The sequence below is a fragment of the Capra hircus genome, chromosome 2 (genome assembly GCF_001704415.2).
Source record: "Capra hircus breed San Clemente chromosome 2, ASM170441v1, whole genome shotgun sequence".
Classification (NCBI taxonomy): Eukaryota; Metazoa; Chordata; class Mammalia; order Artiodactyla; family Bovidae; genus Capra; species Capra hircus.
Window position 1 is genome coordinate 15,682,714 of NC_030809.1, and position 15,585 is coordinate 15,698,298.

The window sequence follows — 15,585 nt, forward strand, 5'->3', positions numbered from 1 at the left end:
CACAAAATGTGAGGCCACCAAGATGGGGGCACTGAGGACTGTGGATATTACAGGAAGGTCAAACCTCAGCTTCCAGGTGGTTCGGGTCCACTGAAGATTCCAAGCAGGGGATCAGGAGTTCCCTAGGCCCGGGCCTGTGCGGGGGTCAGTGCAGGGCAGGCACCAGCAGTTGCAGCAGGACCCCGACCAGCAGTGCCAGTGAGGATGGGCAGGCAGCCTGGTGGGCAGTGTCCGAGGGACCACTGGGGGGCTGAGGGTGGCAGTCGGTGGTGTAGGCCTCCACGCAGGCAGCAAAGGCCATGACATGCGCCACGAAGGTCTGTTCCTGCACGCCGTGCATCAGGTGTGCCCACGGGCCTCGTGCAAACACTGCCGCATCCTCACCACCGTGGGTCTCACTCCCTAGGGGCACTGCAGCTTGTTGCTTGTAGTTGGGGTCCACTGGCAGGAGGGAGGGGATTCAGCGTGGGAAGGAGGTGGCCATGACCTCGCCTGAGTTCCAGGCCTGAGTTCTCCCCTCCTGCCATCCCCTGCATCCCCAGGGCCCACCCAGTGCACTCACTGCTCTCGGTTTCATCCACATCAGGTCGTGAGCCCCAGTACAGTCGGAATCCAGGGCCATTTCCATAAAGAAGGGAGGTGTAGGATCCACCGTCTTCGGCCTTGCCATCAGCCAGCCCTGCAGGGTGGAGGGGACCCCGTGATTACACTGACTCCAGTCTTTGGGGCGCCGCCTCTGTTGCTGAGCCTAAGCACTTCTTGCCTGCTCACTGACTTAATCCTCACCAGAGCTCAGAAGAGCAATTGGTATTAATATTCCTCAACCTGGCAGATAAGGGGACTGGCTCAGAGCACACTGTGCCAGGTAATTTAGGGGCAAGGACCTGCTACTCTCCGTGGGATTACCGAAAATGGAGGTCCCACGAAGTGGGTAGCCACCGAAAGTGAAGACATGGGAGTGGTCAGCAGTGACGAGGGTCAGTGTGTCTGCTTCACTGGTGAGCTGGCTAGCCTTGGCGATGGCGTTGTCGAACACGACCACCTCGGTGAGTGCCCGATAAGCTATGCTTTCATGGTGACCATGGTCAATGCGGCCTCCTGCAAGAAGGTCGTGAAAGATGGGTGATGCCAAACCCACCCTGAGTGCTGCCCCTTTCCCCTTGATCTGCAAGGAGCTGCCACTCACCCTCCACGAAGAGGAAGAAGCCCTGAGGGTTTCTGCTCAACACTAGCAGGGCCGCTTCCGTCATCTCTTCCAGGGATGGGTCCGTGGTGTAGTCTCGGAAGATGTCATAGACCATGTCTCCTGGCTCAAAGAGGCCTGTGGAAATGGGACGAGTGGTGACCTACAAGCTGGGGATGGGGGTGGGGGGCCTGTGGCACCCTTCCTGGGGAGGACAGTGGGGGTGGTGGGGTTACCCATGAGGTGTGTTACACTGGAGTCATTGGCTGTCTGAAGGAGCGCTGTGCGGTTCCACACATACTGGGCTCCCTGGGAGGGCAGAACCAGGCCTCAGTCCATAGCCCGACACCCCAGGCCCGGCCCCGCTGTACCCCCGCCGCACCTGTGAGCCCCAATCACCTGGTGCTTGGCTTGCCACTCCTGCACCAGATTCCGCTTGTCCTTCCGGACTCCGTTCTGTCTGCCATATTGTGGATATTCAGGGTCTGGGATTCCCTCAGGAAACATGTACTTTCGGCCTCCACCCAGGATCACCTGGGGCCAGAGGTTAGGGCAGGTGGGTTTGGGGCTGGCCCTTGGCTCTACCTTTACAAGCTCCTAACTCTCCACCAGGTCTGTGGAATGGCCTGTCCCCACCTGTACCTCCTACATGGTTACCTCCCCCCATTCTGGCAAACGCACAGAGACTCTGCAAGACCCCAGACTGTGGGTTGCCTGGGACTGGGACATGTGTTCCACCATCTCTTCCCAGCCCCGCCCTTAGCCCCTCATGTCACAACTCACGTCAGTGTCCATGTTGTAGACCAGCTGTGTGGCGATGTCCTGGCAGCCCTCCCTCTTGGCCTGGGCAGGCATCTGAGCATCCGAATACCAGTTTCGGTTCACCGTGTGCGCGTAGGCCCCGGCTGGGGAGGCGTGCTGCACCCTGGTGGTGGTCACCACTCCCACTGACTTGCCTGAGGGTGGCAGAGGTCATGGTGGGCCACCGAGGTCTCTGAACCTGTCCCTGCCAGGAAGCTGACGCCCAAGCCCACCTGCTTTCTTGGCCCGGTTCATCACAGACGTGACCTCGTTCCCATATGTCGTGTTGCACTGGTTGAATTGGGCAGCTGCACTTACACCGATGACCTTCATACGGGTCTTGACCCCACACAGGTAGGCGGTGGTTGTGCCTGCGCTGTCTGGTACATCTCTGTCCACATTGTATGTCTGGGGGCAGAGATGCCTTCAGCTCTGCTGGGGTAGACATCCAGCTCCTGACCCAGGCCCTGGGCCCATCCTCACAGCCCCCAGCCCCTATCTCAGCCCCTAACCCTCCAGGGGCTTTCCCTCCTACTCTTCTCCCTAGGCCCACACCTACCCCTCTGGTGTAGACCACCCTGAGGCCTCTTGTCCCTTACCTTGGACAGAGCCAGGTATGGGAACTGGTCCATGGCCAGGGGTGTCTCAGGTCCTGGCTTGCCAGCCATCTGCCCCTTTAGGATCCGAGTGGCTGTCACCGTGGAAACCCCCATCCCTGAAGGTACACACTGTGTCAGGTCTGAGTCCCTGGGGCCATCCTGGGTCAGCAGGCAGCCCAGGGCTCCAGGGTTGTGGGGAGACAGGGAGTGGACTGGCCCAGCTCACTCACCATCCCCCAAGAAGAGGATGACATTCTTGGCGGCTGTCTGGATGGGTTGCAGCTTCTTAGCCACATCGAGGGCCTGGGCTGCCTGGCGGTTCCAGAAGGTGGGGTCTTCCTCCTCGACTGCCCAAGGGGAGAGTGGAGGTCAGGTCAGCCTGGTGCCGCCCCCGTGAGTAGGGCTCCAGGAGCCGCCTGGTTACCTGGGACGAGGCCGAGGGAGAGCTGTAGCCGCAGGCCCAGCAGCAGCAGCACGCAGCCCCCCTGCATGGCTGTGTGATGGCAGAGGGTCAGGATGGGACCTGGGGAGGCTGGGTCTCAGGCAAGGCTGGGACACCAGGTACCAGGTTAGTACTAGCTGCCTGGGCTTAAATCTGGGGAGGTTATGGTTGCCTGTTGTAAAAGCCTCCATGTCCCTCCCAGTGCCCAGGGTGGCCTCACCCTGCCCCTCACCTGCCCTATGACTTTGAGCCCCATTGCCAGGGGGAGATCGTGGTGTGTGGCTGAGCCAGCCGTGGTCCTGAGGAGGCAGGTCCCTCCCTCACAGGATGGTCCCCAGCTGTCTTGTCTCCTCAGGGTGGGGTGGGGATTAGGGTGCAGATGTCTTAGGCCTGACAAACACATTCAGGGTCCTGACTGAGCTCCCTCCCAGCCCTCTGCTCACCAGGTCCTGTGGGAGAACCGTCTGTCCTTCCTTCATGTGTTCAGTGTTTTCTGAGGTTCAGCCTTGGCCTGGTTTGGTTCCCAGTGCTGAGGGAGGTGGGCTGGAGGCAATCAGCCTGGGCCAGGGGCCTGGGTTAATTCCCTGGTGCCCTGAGGCAGAGATCCATGGGGTGGCCTGTCTGCCCTGGCCCCTGCTCAGCTCCTCACCAGACTTGACCTGGGCAGGAGGTGTGGGCACTTGGCTAGTGGGGGCACCTGGGAGCCTGGGCCCAGCTTCTGCTGTGGAGAAGGATGGGACTGGAGGTGACAGCAGATTGGGGGCCTTGTCTGTGTCTTCAGTTACTGAAGTGCTGGGTCTGCACCGCTGTTTGTGTATAAGGTGCTTGTAAAGGGCTGACAGGTGTGGGCCCAGTGCCCCATACGTGACGTTGACCTCTGCTCCTTTGGACAGGTAGATGGAAGCCAGGGGTGAGTCTGTTCTCTCCACAGGCCACACACTCTCACAGGAATAGCCTAGGAGCTAAAAGCTTTCAGTAACCCCAGGTTGGGTTCAAAAGCAGTCCTCCCATCCAGCAATCTCTCTTCTGGGTGTGTATCCCCAAGAATTGAAATCAAGATCTGGAAGAGGAATTTGCACACCCACATTTGTAGCAGCCTTATTCATGGTAGCAAGAGGTGCAAGCAACTCCAGCATCCACAGCAGACAAATGGATAAACAACTTGTGATGTAGCTATGCAGTGGAATACTATGCTGCCTTAAAAAGGAAGGTAAGTCTCACACCTGCTACCACATGGATGAATCTTGTGGACATGATGCTCAGTGAAGAAAGTCAGAACAAGGCAAACACTGTGTGGTTCTAATTCACTAGGGATCTCAAGTAGTCAGATGATTAGAATCAGAAAGTTGGACTGTGGCACCAGGAGTTGGGAGGAGGGAGACTGGGGACTTGTTCAAGATACAGGCTTTCAGTTTTACAAGATGACAAAGTTCTGTAGATCTGTGGCCAACTATGTGAATCAGTTCAGTTCAGTTCAGTTCAGTGGCTCAGTCAAGTCCGACACGTTGCGACCCCATGAATCGCAGCACGCCAGGCCTCCCTGTCCATCACCAACTCCTGGAGTTCACTCAGACTCACGTCCATAAAGTCAGGGATGCCATCCAGCCATCTCATCCTCTATCGTCCCCTTCTCCTCCTGTCCCCAAACCCTCACAGCATCAGAGTCTTTTCCAATGAGTCAACTCTTCACATAAGGTGGCCAAAGTACTGGAGTTTCAGCTTTAGCATCATTCCTTCCAAAGAAATCCCAGGGCCGATCTCCTTCAGAATGGACTGGTTGGATATCCTTGCAGTCCAAGGGACTCCCAAGAGTCCTTCCCAACACCACAATTCAAACGCATCAGTTCTTCTGCAGAACATTAATGGTCTGGGTATAAAAATGGTGAAGATGGTAACTTTTTTTCCCTTTTAAATTTTCTTTCTTTTTTTTTTTTTTAAAACACAACAGAGCATTCTGAATCTTAGTTCCCCAAACATGGGTGGAATCTATGCCATCTGCTGCCACTGCTGCTGCTAAGTCGCTTCAGTCCTGTCTGACTCTCTGCCACCCCATAAATGGCAGCCCACTAAGCACTGGGTTCCCATTTCCTTCTCCAGTGCATGAAAGTGAAAAGTGAAAGGGAAGTCGCTCAGTAAGTGTCCAACTCTTCATGACCCCATGGACTGCAGCCTACCAGGCTCCTCCGTCCATGGGATTTTCCAGGCACGGGTACTGGAGTGGGGTGCCATTGCCATCTGAACTGGAATTTAACCCCTAGACTGCAGGGAAGTCCCACGATGGTCATTTCTATGTAGTGCTTTTTATCAGAATTAAGAAAATTTGCAGACTTCCCTGGTGGCCCAGGGGATAGGAATTTGCTTGTCAGTGCAGGGGATATGGGTTCGATCCCTGGTGAGTTGATTCCACTTGGCGTGGAGCAACTAATCTTGGGTGCTGCAGCTACTGAGCTGGTACTCTAGAGCCTGGGAGCTGCAACTGTTTAGGCTGTGTGCCACAACCGCTGAAGGCCAAACACTGTAGTCACTGGGAGCCACAACTCATGAGCCCCTGAGCTGCAGCTGCAGAAGCTTGCAAGCAGGAGAGCCAATGAGTTGCAGCCACAGAGCCCAAGTGCTGCAACTGCTGAAGCTGTGCTTCTAGAGCGTGTGTTCTGCAAGGAGAGAAGTCACCGCAATGAGAAGCCTCTGCATTGCAACTAGAGAAAGACCCCATGCAACAAGGAAGACCCAGCACAGCCAAAAATACATAACTAAATGCTAAACAGCAGTATGTACATGTCCAACAACAACACAACAACAAAAAGCCTTTCCTCCCAGTCGCTCCCACCCCAGTGGACCTTGGTAGCCCCCTCCCCAGCGTGCCCTCCCCTCAGGCAGAGCCTCTGAGCTCTTCTAGCCTTGACCTGCTGTTCACTCACTCAGCACGCTGACCCAGGGTATCCTCTACTTACCCTCTAGAGCAAGGGTCCCCAACCCTTCCAGACTGAGGACTGGCACCTCCTGTTACATCAGCGGCGGAATTTGATTGGAAATAAAGTGCACAATAAAATGTAATCGACGAATCATCCCGAAACCATCCCCCTTCTTTCCAGTTGGTGGGAAGTTTATCTTCCAGGAAACTGGTCCCTGGTGCTGAAAAGGTTGGAGACCCCTGCTTTAGAGGACCTGCCTGCTGGGGGTGGGGGGCATCCTTGCTGCCTTTGCCAGCTGCTCCACAGCTGCCTCTGTCCACCGCATAGTCCCGTGCTCAGAAAATTCTTTGCTAAAGGTCAGGAGGGACTAACTCCTGGGTAGGCCCTTAATTAATTGATTGATTCTTTTGATCAGTCCATAGGTTAAATTTTTATTACTGCAATTTTGTCTTCGGTCCAGTGAATTCCCAGTCCCTTTGTTAAATTTGAATTTTTGACATGAAATGACTGTAGATTCACACGTGGTTTTAAGAAATAATACAGACATGCCTTGCATGCTTTCTCCAATCTTCTCTGACGGTATAACTCGGATTTTCACATTTCTGTTCAGTCGGCCGTTTTACCTGCACTCACTTGCGTGTGTGTGGGTTCTGTACCATCTGTCGCACATGTGGGTTCATGTAATCACACCATAGTCAGGACACTGAACAGCTCCAGCCCCTAGGACGCCTGTATAATCCCTGCCCTCTGTCCCTAATAGCTTCCTGTGTTTGTAAAATGTCATTTTAGAGACTCCCCCTTGGTCCACTGGTTAAGACTCCACACTTCCACTGCTGGCAGTGGGTGCTCCATACCTGGCCTGGGAACTAAGACCCTGCATGCTGCATGGTGCAACCCAAACAAACAAAAACCAAAAACCTGAAACCCTGTGGATTCAAGTAAGTTACAGGAATGGAATCACCCAGTCTTTGGGAATGGCTTTTCCCCTACTCACCCTAATTCCCCGGGTATTCCCTGGAGGAGGGCTCAGGAGTTGACTCCTTGTGTCTGGGATGGAGTGGAGCCTAGGCCGTGCTTAACTGTTCACGTGTGGAAGGACCTCTGGGCCGATTCCAGGTTTGGCTGTGATCAATAAAGCTGCTGTGGGAATTCCCTGGTGGTCCTGGGGTTAGGAAGGGGCACTACCCCTGCTGTGGGTCTTGGTTCGATTCTTGGTCAGGGAACTAAGATCCTGCAAGTTGTACAGCGAGGCCCAAAGAGAAAAAGGGAAACAGCCACACATCTTCACAAATGGGTTTCTGTGTGAGCATTTCATTGCACTGTTTCTCTGGGTAAGCCCCCAGGAGTGCAATGGCTTCCCTCATAGCTAAGTTGGTAAAGAATCCGCCTGCAGTGCGGAAGACCCCGGTTTGATTCCTGGATAGGGAAGATCCTCTGGAGAAGGGACAAGCTACCCACTGAGCTCTTCTTGGGCTTCCCTTGTGGCTCAGCTGGTAAAGAATCTGCCTGCAATGTGGTTTAATCCCTGGGTTTGGAAGATCCCCTGGAGAAGGGAATGGCTACCCAGTCTCGTATTCTGGCCTAGAGACGTCCATGTACTCTATAGTCCATGGGGTTGCAAAGAGTTTAATACGACTGAGCAACTTTCACTTCACTTTCGTGGTTGTTGCATGTTAATTTTGTTTTTGATTTTTGTTTTACAATATCTCACCCTGATCCCAATCACCGCTCAAAAAAAATAACCAAAGGGAACTGCCATACCATTTTGCATTCCCATCAGCAATGTATGAGGGATTCAGCTTCTCTCCATTCATACCATCATTTGATGTTGATGCTGGTTTTTTTTTTTTTTTTTTTGACATTTTACAATCTTAGCCCTTCTGATAGGAGTGGAGTATAAAGTTGCTTTTTTTTAAAAACTGTATTTATTCCCATTGTACTGACTCTCTGTTGCTGAGCACGGGCTACTCTGAGCTGTGATGTGAGGGCTTCTCCTCATGGTGACTTCTCTTGTTGCAGAGCACAGGCTCTGGAGCTTGTGGGCTCAGTAGTTTTGACGAGCAGGCTCTAGAGCGCTGGCTCAGTAATTGTGGCACAAAGCCTTAGCTGCCCTGCAGCATGCGGGAACTTCTTGGACCAGATAACCGATCCCAGGTTCCCAGCATAGGCAGAGGTATTCTTAACAACTGGGATCACTGGGGAAATTCCTAAAGTGTCTTTGAATGTTCTTCTTAGGATGACATTATGTGATCATCAGCTATGCTCCTGCTTGATTTCTTGTGAATTTTGTCCTGGGCCTGGGCAGGGCCTGAGACCAAATACAAACCACATGTCATTGCAGCAAATAAAAATGTTTGTCCAAGTTCCCACCAGAGCACCTGGCCCCCCCTTCCCCCGGGACCTGAGTCACCTAAGTGAGATGAGAGGCTGTCATGCTCCCTCCCCTGGGGCCCAGGGGTGACCAGGCAGCAGGCAGCATGGCTTCTGCTCTGCAGTAAGAGATAACACCTCCAGTCCTACACTCCGGGGTTTTAGATGCCTGGGGCCAGGGGATGGCCAGCTCCATGGAGCCAGCTCTGTGCGGGACGGTCTCTCTGTTCTCTGGGAAGAAGGCCTAGCCCTGTGGGGTCTCATCTGGAGCCCAGCACCCTCTACCAGTGTCCCCATTTACCACCCTGGGCTCTCTGGGCCCTGTCTTAGCCCCCTCTGTCACGATGCCCTGTGTAGGTGTAAGCTGATAAGTTAGGGAGTCCCCGGAGGAAGAGACTAGGAATGGTTTTCTTGGTATTTACTGCTGTTTTTCAGTCACAACCGACTCTTTGCAACCCCATGGACTGCAGCACACCAGGCTTTCCTGTCCTTCACCATCTCCAGAGTTTGCTCAAACTTATGTCCATTGAGTCAGTGATGCTACCCAGCCATCTCATCCTCTGTCACCCCCTTCTTGTCCTGCCCTCAATCTTTCCCAGAATCAGGGTCTTTTCCAATGAGTCGGCTCTTGGAAACAGGTTTGCCCAAGTATTGGAGCTTCAGCTTCAGCATCAGTCCTTCCAATGAATATTCAGGGTTGATTTCCTTTAGAATTGGCTGGTATCAAACCTTGCTCCTTGCTGTCCAAGAGCTTAAGACAATAAGAGAAGCCAGTTTGACCTAAGTTATTTTCAGTCTCAGCCTGAGCTCAGTGCTAGACCTTGAAAAGGTCTCAGGAATTACTTATCTTAAGAGGACAAAGGAATGCAGGAAAAAATGCAGTCAAACAGTAGTGCAGATAAGCAGAGCTCTAATCCCTCTTTAAGGGATTTACACAAATAAATCTTGGCGAATTGCTGAAGGCCCCTACCAGGTGGAGGGTGGAATGATGGTTTTGACCCTCTTGATTTCAATGAAGCTTCCCTGGTGGCTCAGACAGTAAAGAATCTGCCTGCAATGCAGGAGACCTAGGTTCAATCCCTGAGTCAGGAAGATCCCCTGCAGGAAATGACGACCTACTCCACCAATCCTGCCTGGAGAATTCCATGGACAGAGGAGCCTGATGGCTACCGTCCATGGGTCACAAAGAGTTGGACAGGACTGAGCCACTAACTATAGAACTTGCTCCAATCCTATGCTGAATTCTCCTCTGCTCAAGCCCCTCAGGAATATGCCTAAAACTCCCTTTGACTTAAATGGGTATTTGCTGTATGACACAGGGGACTCAAACTGGGGCTCTGTAATAACCTAGAGGGGTGGGAATGGGTAGGAGTTGGGAGGGAGATTCAAGGAGGGATGTTGATGTAGGACAGAAAGCAAACCAATATTGTAAACCAATCATCAATTAAAAATAAATATTTATTTTCAAAGATTAAAACAAAATTCCCCCAGTCTTTCTGTTCAAGGAGACACTGCTCTGGGAGAGATCCAGGGTTCTTAGTTTCAGCTAATCATAATAAAACCTTACTTCTCACATGTTTGGGTTGGTGGTGTCTATTGGTTCCATGCTCAGCAAGAGGTGAGACAAAGTTTTCACATTGACATAGGCATTGCCACTGGCTGGGCAATGTTAAGGCCACCTCAGCACCAGCTGATAGGTGATGGTGGTGGTTTAGTTGTGTCTGGCTCTCTGCAACTCCAGGGACTGTAGCCTGCCAGGCTTCCCTGTCCATGGGATTCTCCAGGCAAGAATATTGGAGTGGGTTGCCATTTCCTTCTCCAGGGGATCTTCCCAACCCAGGGATCGAATGCGGGTCTTCTGCATTGCAGGCGGATGCTTTACCGATTGAGCTATGAGGGAAGCCCAGCTGACCCATGGGGAGATGTCTTCTGCTTGCACCCCACCGCCCACTCTCAGGATGTCCCCTGCGGGATCCAGTGAGAATTCTATCCTCAGGTGGAGCAGGACAGTAGCTGGGAACAGAAAGGCTCTCCGACTGGTGGGGGGAGCTTCCCTAGGGGTTCAGTCAGTGAAGAATCCGCTTGTAATGCAGGAGACTTGGGTTTGATCCCTGGGTTAAAGATCCTGTGGGAAACCCACTCCAGTATTCTTGCCTGGGAAATTCCATGGACAGAGGAATCTGGCAGGCTACAGGGTTGCAAGAGCTGGACACGACTTACCGACTAAATCACTAAAACTGCCCCTGCCCCCAAGCCCAGCACTTCGCATAAGCGGAGGGTCCCTTTCTAGAAAGAAGAGTTCCCTGGACCTCCTCCCCACTTCCTGTTTTTGCCTCCAACCCTGATGCTGGGAAAGATTGAAGGGGGGAGGAGACAGAAGGTGAGATGGCTGGATGGCATCACTGACTCAATGGACATGAGTTTGAGCAAGCTGAGGTGGTGATGGTGATGAGGTGGTGATGGTGATGAGTTGGTGATGGACAGGGAAGTCTGGCATGCTGCAGCCCATGGGGTTGCAAAGAGTCAGACATGACTGACTGAATGAACTGAACTGAGTCCTGTAGGGAGTGGTATGAATGTCTACCCCCCGCACGCCCTGCCCCAGGAACTAGGCAGCAAGAAGCAAACACAAGTTTATGTGTGTTCCTATCTCTTGAGGGCTGCATCGAGTGGACCTCACAGGACCAAGGAGGTGATAAGCCACCAGATGACCACCTGGGCGTCAGGCAGGGAGGTAGGAGGGGTGAGCACTGGGGCTCAGGAATGTCCTTCTGTTTTCAGAGAAGGTGAAAGCCTGGCTTCTGGGAGGGGAAAGCCCCAACTTGGTACCGCTGCTGGCCTCACGCTCCCTCACAACCGTCAGCATTGCTCTACCCACCCTCATCCCCTTTGGCCTTTGCTCAATGTCAGCCCCTCATCAGACCCTCCCTGACCTCCTGATGTAAATCACATCCCCGCCCCAAACCGCCATCCCCCGCCACACACACCCTGTGCCCCCACCTGCTAAGGGCTTCTCTTCCCACACATATACTCCCATACATATCACACTTGAAACAGTTTATTTGAGGGCTGCTTCCTCCCTCCCAGGCATGCGGGGCCTGTGTCCCCACCCCCAGCTTCCCCGCTTCTCCTGGGATCCCCCAGCCTGGAAGGGGCACTGGGGCCACCCTCACAGCAGCTGAGGGACCTGGGACAAGTGTCCTCTTCTCTGTGTCCCTGTCTCCTAGGAGGGGCCGCTGAGTACTGTGTGTCCAGGATCCCCCAGCGCTCCTGGACCCAGACGTCTCCTTGGCCAGCGAGGTGCCCACAGGGTGGGTTCCACGAGGAGGGGAAGCCACAGCTCCCTGGGAGCGACGCCCTCTCAGAAACCACGCCTCCTCGAGCCACGCCTCCCGGAAGTCAGGCAACCCGAAGCTATGCCTCCTGGAAGCCCCCAGTAGGGGTCTTTGTAGGTCCTGGTCCCCTGGGGGACACCTCTGGTGCCTGCCTAGTCCTCAGGCAGGGCTGTTGGGTGGGGAGAAGAGACTGGGTGGTCTGAGCCCCTGCCTTTCCTGGGGTCTGGGGCAGCTCCAGTGAAATCTGAGGCTACCGAGGTGGGGGCACTGAGGACTGTGGCTCTCACAGGAATGTCAGGGTTTCAGCTTCCAGGGTGGTTTGGGTCTATCAAGGTTGGGGGTGGGGAGGAGGCCCTGAGGCCCGGGTGGGTGGGGGTCAGTGCAGGGTGGGCACCAGCAGCAGCAGTAGGGCCCCGGCCAGCAGTGCCAGTGAGGATGGGCAGGCCGCCTGGTGGGCAGCGTCCGAGGGACCGCTGGGGGGCTGAGGGTTGCAGTCGGTGGTGTAGGGCTCCACGCAGGCAGCAAAGGCCATGACATGCGCCACGAAGGTCTGCTCCTGCACGCCGTGCATCAGGTGTGCCCACGGGCCTCGTGCAAACACTGCCACGTCCTCACCAGCGTGGGTTTCGCCCCCTAGGGGCACTGCGGATTGCTGCTGGTACTCAGGGTCCACTGAGAGGAGGGAGGGGATTCAGGGAAGGAAGGGAAGTCGCCTCCCCTTCCCAGGAATTCCAGTGGTGTCTTCCCCTCCTCCCATCCGCCCCCCACCCTTCTCCCCAGGCCCCGCCCACTGCACTCACTGCTCTGCTTTTCATTCACATCAGATCGTGAGCCCATGTACAGCCGATACCCTGGGCCGTTGCCATAGAGGAGGGAGGTATAGTGCTTGCCATCTCCGGCCTTGCCATCAGCCAGCCCTGCAGGGTAGAGGGGACCCCGTGATCACACTGACCCGATCCTTTGGGGTGCCTCCTGTGTGCCGAGCTCAGGCTCCTCTTGTTTGTTCACTGGCTTAATCCTTACCAGAGCCAGGCAGGGCAGCTGCTATTATTAATATTACTCCATTTTGCAGATGAGGGAGCTGACTCAAGAGCACTTCGTGCAACATAACCTAGGACAAGAACTTGCCACTATCCCTGGCTTACCAAAGATGGAGGTCCCACGAAGTGGGTAGCCACCGAAAGTGAAGACATGGGAGTGGTCGGCAGTGACGAGGGTCAGTGTGTCTGCTTCACTGGTGAGCTGGCTAGCCTTGGCGATGGCGTTGTCGAACACGACCGCCTCGGTGAGTGCCCGATAAGCTATGCTTTCATGGTGACCGTGGTCAATGCGGCCTCCTGCAAGAAGGTCATGTGGAAGGTGGGTGATGCAAAAGCCACCCTGAGTGCCACCCCTTTCCCCTCTGATCCCCGAGGAGCTGCCACTCACCCTCCACGAAGAGGAAGAAGCCCTGAGGGTTTCTGCTCAGCACACGCACGGCTGCCTCTGTCATCTCCTCCAGGGATGGGTCCTTGATGTGGTCTCGGTGGATGTCATAGGCCATGTCTCCTGGCTCAAAGAGGCCTGTGAGAAATGGGACAAGTGGTGACCTGCAAGCTGGGGATGGGGGTGGGGGGCCTGTGGCACCCTTCCTGGGGAGGACAGTGGGGGTGGGTGGGTGGATTTACCCATGAGTTTTGTTACACTGGAGTCATTGGCCGCCTGAAGGAGCGCTGTGCGGTTCCACACATACTGGGCTCCCTGGGAGGGGCAGAACCAGGCCTCAGTCCATAGCCGGACACCCCAGGCCCGGCCCCGGTGTACCCCCGCACCTGTGAGCCCCCATCACCTGGTGCTTGGCCTGCCACTCCTGCACCAGATTCCGCTTGTCCTTCCGGACTCCATTCTGTCTTACATTGTATGGATATTCAGGGTCTGGGGTCCCCTCAGGAAACATGTATATTCGGCCTCCACCCAGGATCACCTGGGACCAGAGATTAAGGCAGATGGGTTTGGGTCCTGGCTGGCCCTTTGCTCCTCTTACGCAGAGCCCCCAGACTCTTCACCCACCAGGTCTGTGAGAAAGGCCTGTCCCCACTTCTAATTCTTGCATTGTACCCCACTCCCACCCCACCCCAACCTCTGCCAACAATGCTGCCTGCAAACAGAGACCTCCCAAGGCCCCAGGGCTGTGGGTCACCTAGGACTGTCAGCTGTGTGTCCCATCCCTTCTGCCCAGCCCTGCCTCTTGCCTTTCGTGTCACAACTCACGTCAATATCCATGTTGTAGACCAGCTGTGTGGCGATGTCTTGGCAGCCCTCCCTCTTGGCCTGGGCAGGCATCTGAGCATCCGAATACCAGTTTCGGTTCACCGTGTGCGCGTAGGCCCCGGCTGGGGAGGCGTGCTGCACTGTGGTGGTGGTCACCACTCCCACCGACTTGCCTGAGGGTGGCAGAGGTCACGGTGGGCCACCGAGGTCTCTGAACCTGTCCCTGCCAGGAAGCTGATGCCCAAGCCCACCTGCTTTCTTGGCCCGGTTCATCACAGACGTGACCTCGTTCCCATATGTCGTGTTGCACTGGTTGAATTGGGCAGCTGCACTTACACCGATGACCTTCATACGGGTCTTGACCCCACACAGGTAGGCGGTGGTTGTGCCTGCGCTGTCAGGCACATCTCTGTCCACGTTGTATGTCTGGGGGCAGAGATGCCTTCAGCTTTGCCGGGGTAGACATCCAGCTCCTGACCCAGGCCCTGAGTCCATCCTCCAGCCCCTGGCCCCTATCTCAGCCCCTAACCCTCCAGGGGCTTTCCCTCGTACACTGTTCCCTAGGCCCACACCCACCCCTCTGGTGTAGACCATAGTAGGCCACTCGGCCCTTACCTTGGACAGAGCCATGTAGGGGAACTTGTCCATGGCCAGGGGTGTCTCAGGTCCCGGCTTGCCAGCCATCTGCCCCTTTAGGATCCGAGTGGCTGTCACCGTGGAAACCCCCATCCCTGAAGGTACACACTGTGTCAGTTCTGAGTCCCTGGGGCCAGCCTGGGTCAGCCGGCAGCCCAGGGCTCCAGGGTTGTGGGGGGACAGGGGGTGGACTGGCCTAGCGCACTCACCATCGCCCAAGAAGAGGATGACATTCTTGGCGGCTGTCTGGATGGGCTGCAGCTTCTTAGCCACATCGAGGGCCTGGGCAGCCTGGCGGTTCCAGAAGGCGGGGTCCTCCTCCTCGACTGCTCAAGGGGAGAGTGGAGGTCGGGTCAGCCTGGGGTCGCCCCGGTGAGTAGGGTTCCCCGGGAGCTGCCTGGTTACCTGGGACGAGGCCGAGGGAGAGCTGTAGCCGCAGGCCCAGCAGCAGCAGCACGCAGGCCCCCTGCATGGCTGTGTGATGGCGGAGGGTCAGGATGGGACCTGGGGAGGCCGGGTCTTGGACAAGGCTGGAGTACCACGGACTGGCTGCAGTACTAGCTGCCTGGGTTAATTCCCTGCTATAAAAGTCTCCGTGTCCCTCCCAGTGCCCCAGGTGGCCACACCCTGCCCCTCACCTGCCATATGACTTTGAGCCCTGTTGCTAGAGGGACATGGTGGGTGTGGCTGAGCCAGCAGGGGTCCTGAGGAGGCAGGTCCCTCCCTCACAGGTGGTCTCCTCAGGGTGGGGTGGGGAATAGGGTGCAGTTGTCTTTGGCCTGAGGAACATTTTCCAGGTCCTCTCAAGAGCTCCTCACATCCCTCTGCTCACCAAGTCCTGTGGGAGAACCATCTTTTCTTCTGGTCATATGTTCCATATTTTTTGAAAGTCAGCTTTAGCCTGGTTTGGTTCTGAGTACAGAGGGAGGTGGGGTTGGACGCTGGCCACTGGGCCAGGCCTGTGTTTGCTTTCCTGTTGCCCTGAGGCCCGGAGACAGGGAGACATTGGAATGGCCAGGCTGCCCCGCCCCTGCTCAGCTCCTCACCAGGCTTGGCC

At 55.4% G+C, this 15,585-nt stretch overlaps 2 protein-coding genes across 2 annotated transcripts; both read right to left on the minus strand.

Moving 5' to 3' along the window:
- On the minus strand, positions 146 to 3,074 carry LOC102180168 (intestinal-type alkaline phosphatase-like). The gene is made up of 11 exons (XM_018038227.1): positions 3,008 to 3,074; positions 2,814 to 2,930; positions 2,584 to 2,699; positions 2,218 to 2,392; positions 1,967 to 2,139; positions 1,583 to 1,717; positions 1,420 to 1,492; positions 1,187 to 1,321; positions 907 to 1,098; positions 563 to 679; positions 146 to 441 (listed from the first exon to the last, which is right to left on the minus strand). The coding sequence occupies exons 1-11, from the start codon at positions 3,072 to 3,074 to the stop codon at positions 146 to 148; spliced, it is 1,596 nt and encodes a 531-aa protein (XP_017893716.1).
- On the minus strand, positions 12,019 to 15,000 carry LOC108633351 (intestinal-type alkaline phosphatase-like). The gene is made up of 11 exons (XM_018038236.1): positions 14,934 to 15,000; positions 14,738 to 14,854; positions 14,508 to 14,623; positions 14,144 to 14,318; positions 13,893 to 14,065; positions 13,471 to 13,605; positions 13,310 to 13,382; positions 13,071 to 13,205; positions 12,788 to 12,979; positions 12,443 to 12,559; positions 12,019 to 12,314 (listed from the first exon to the last, which is right to left on the minus strand). Exons 1-11 carry the CDS (start codon positions 14,998 to 15,000, stop codon positions 12,019 to 12,021), a joined length of 1,596 nt encoding a protein of 531 aa, XP_017893725.1.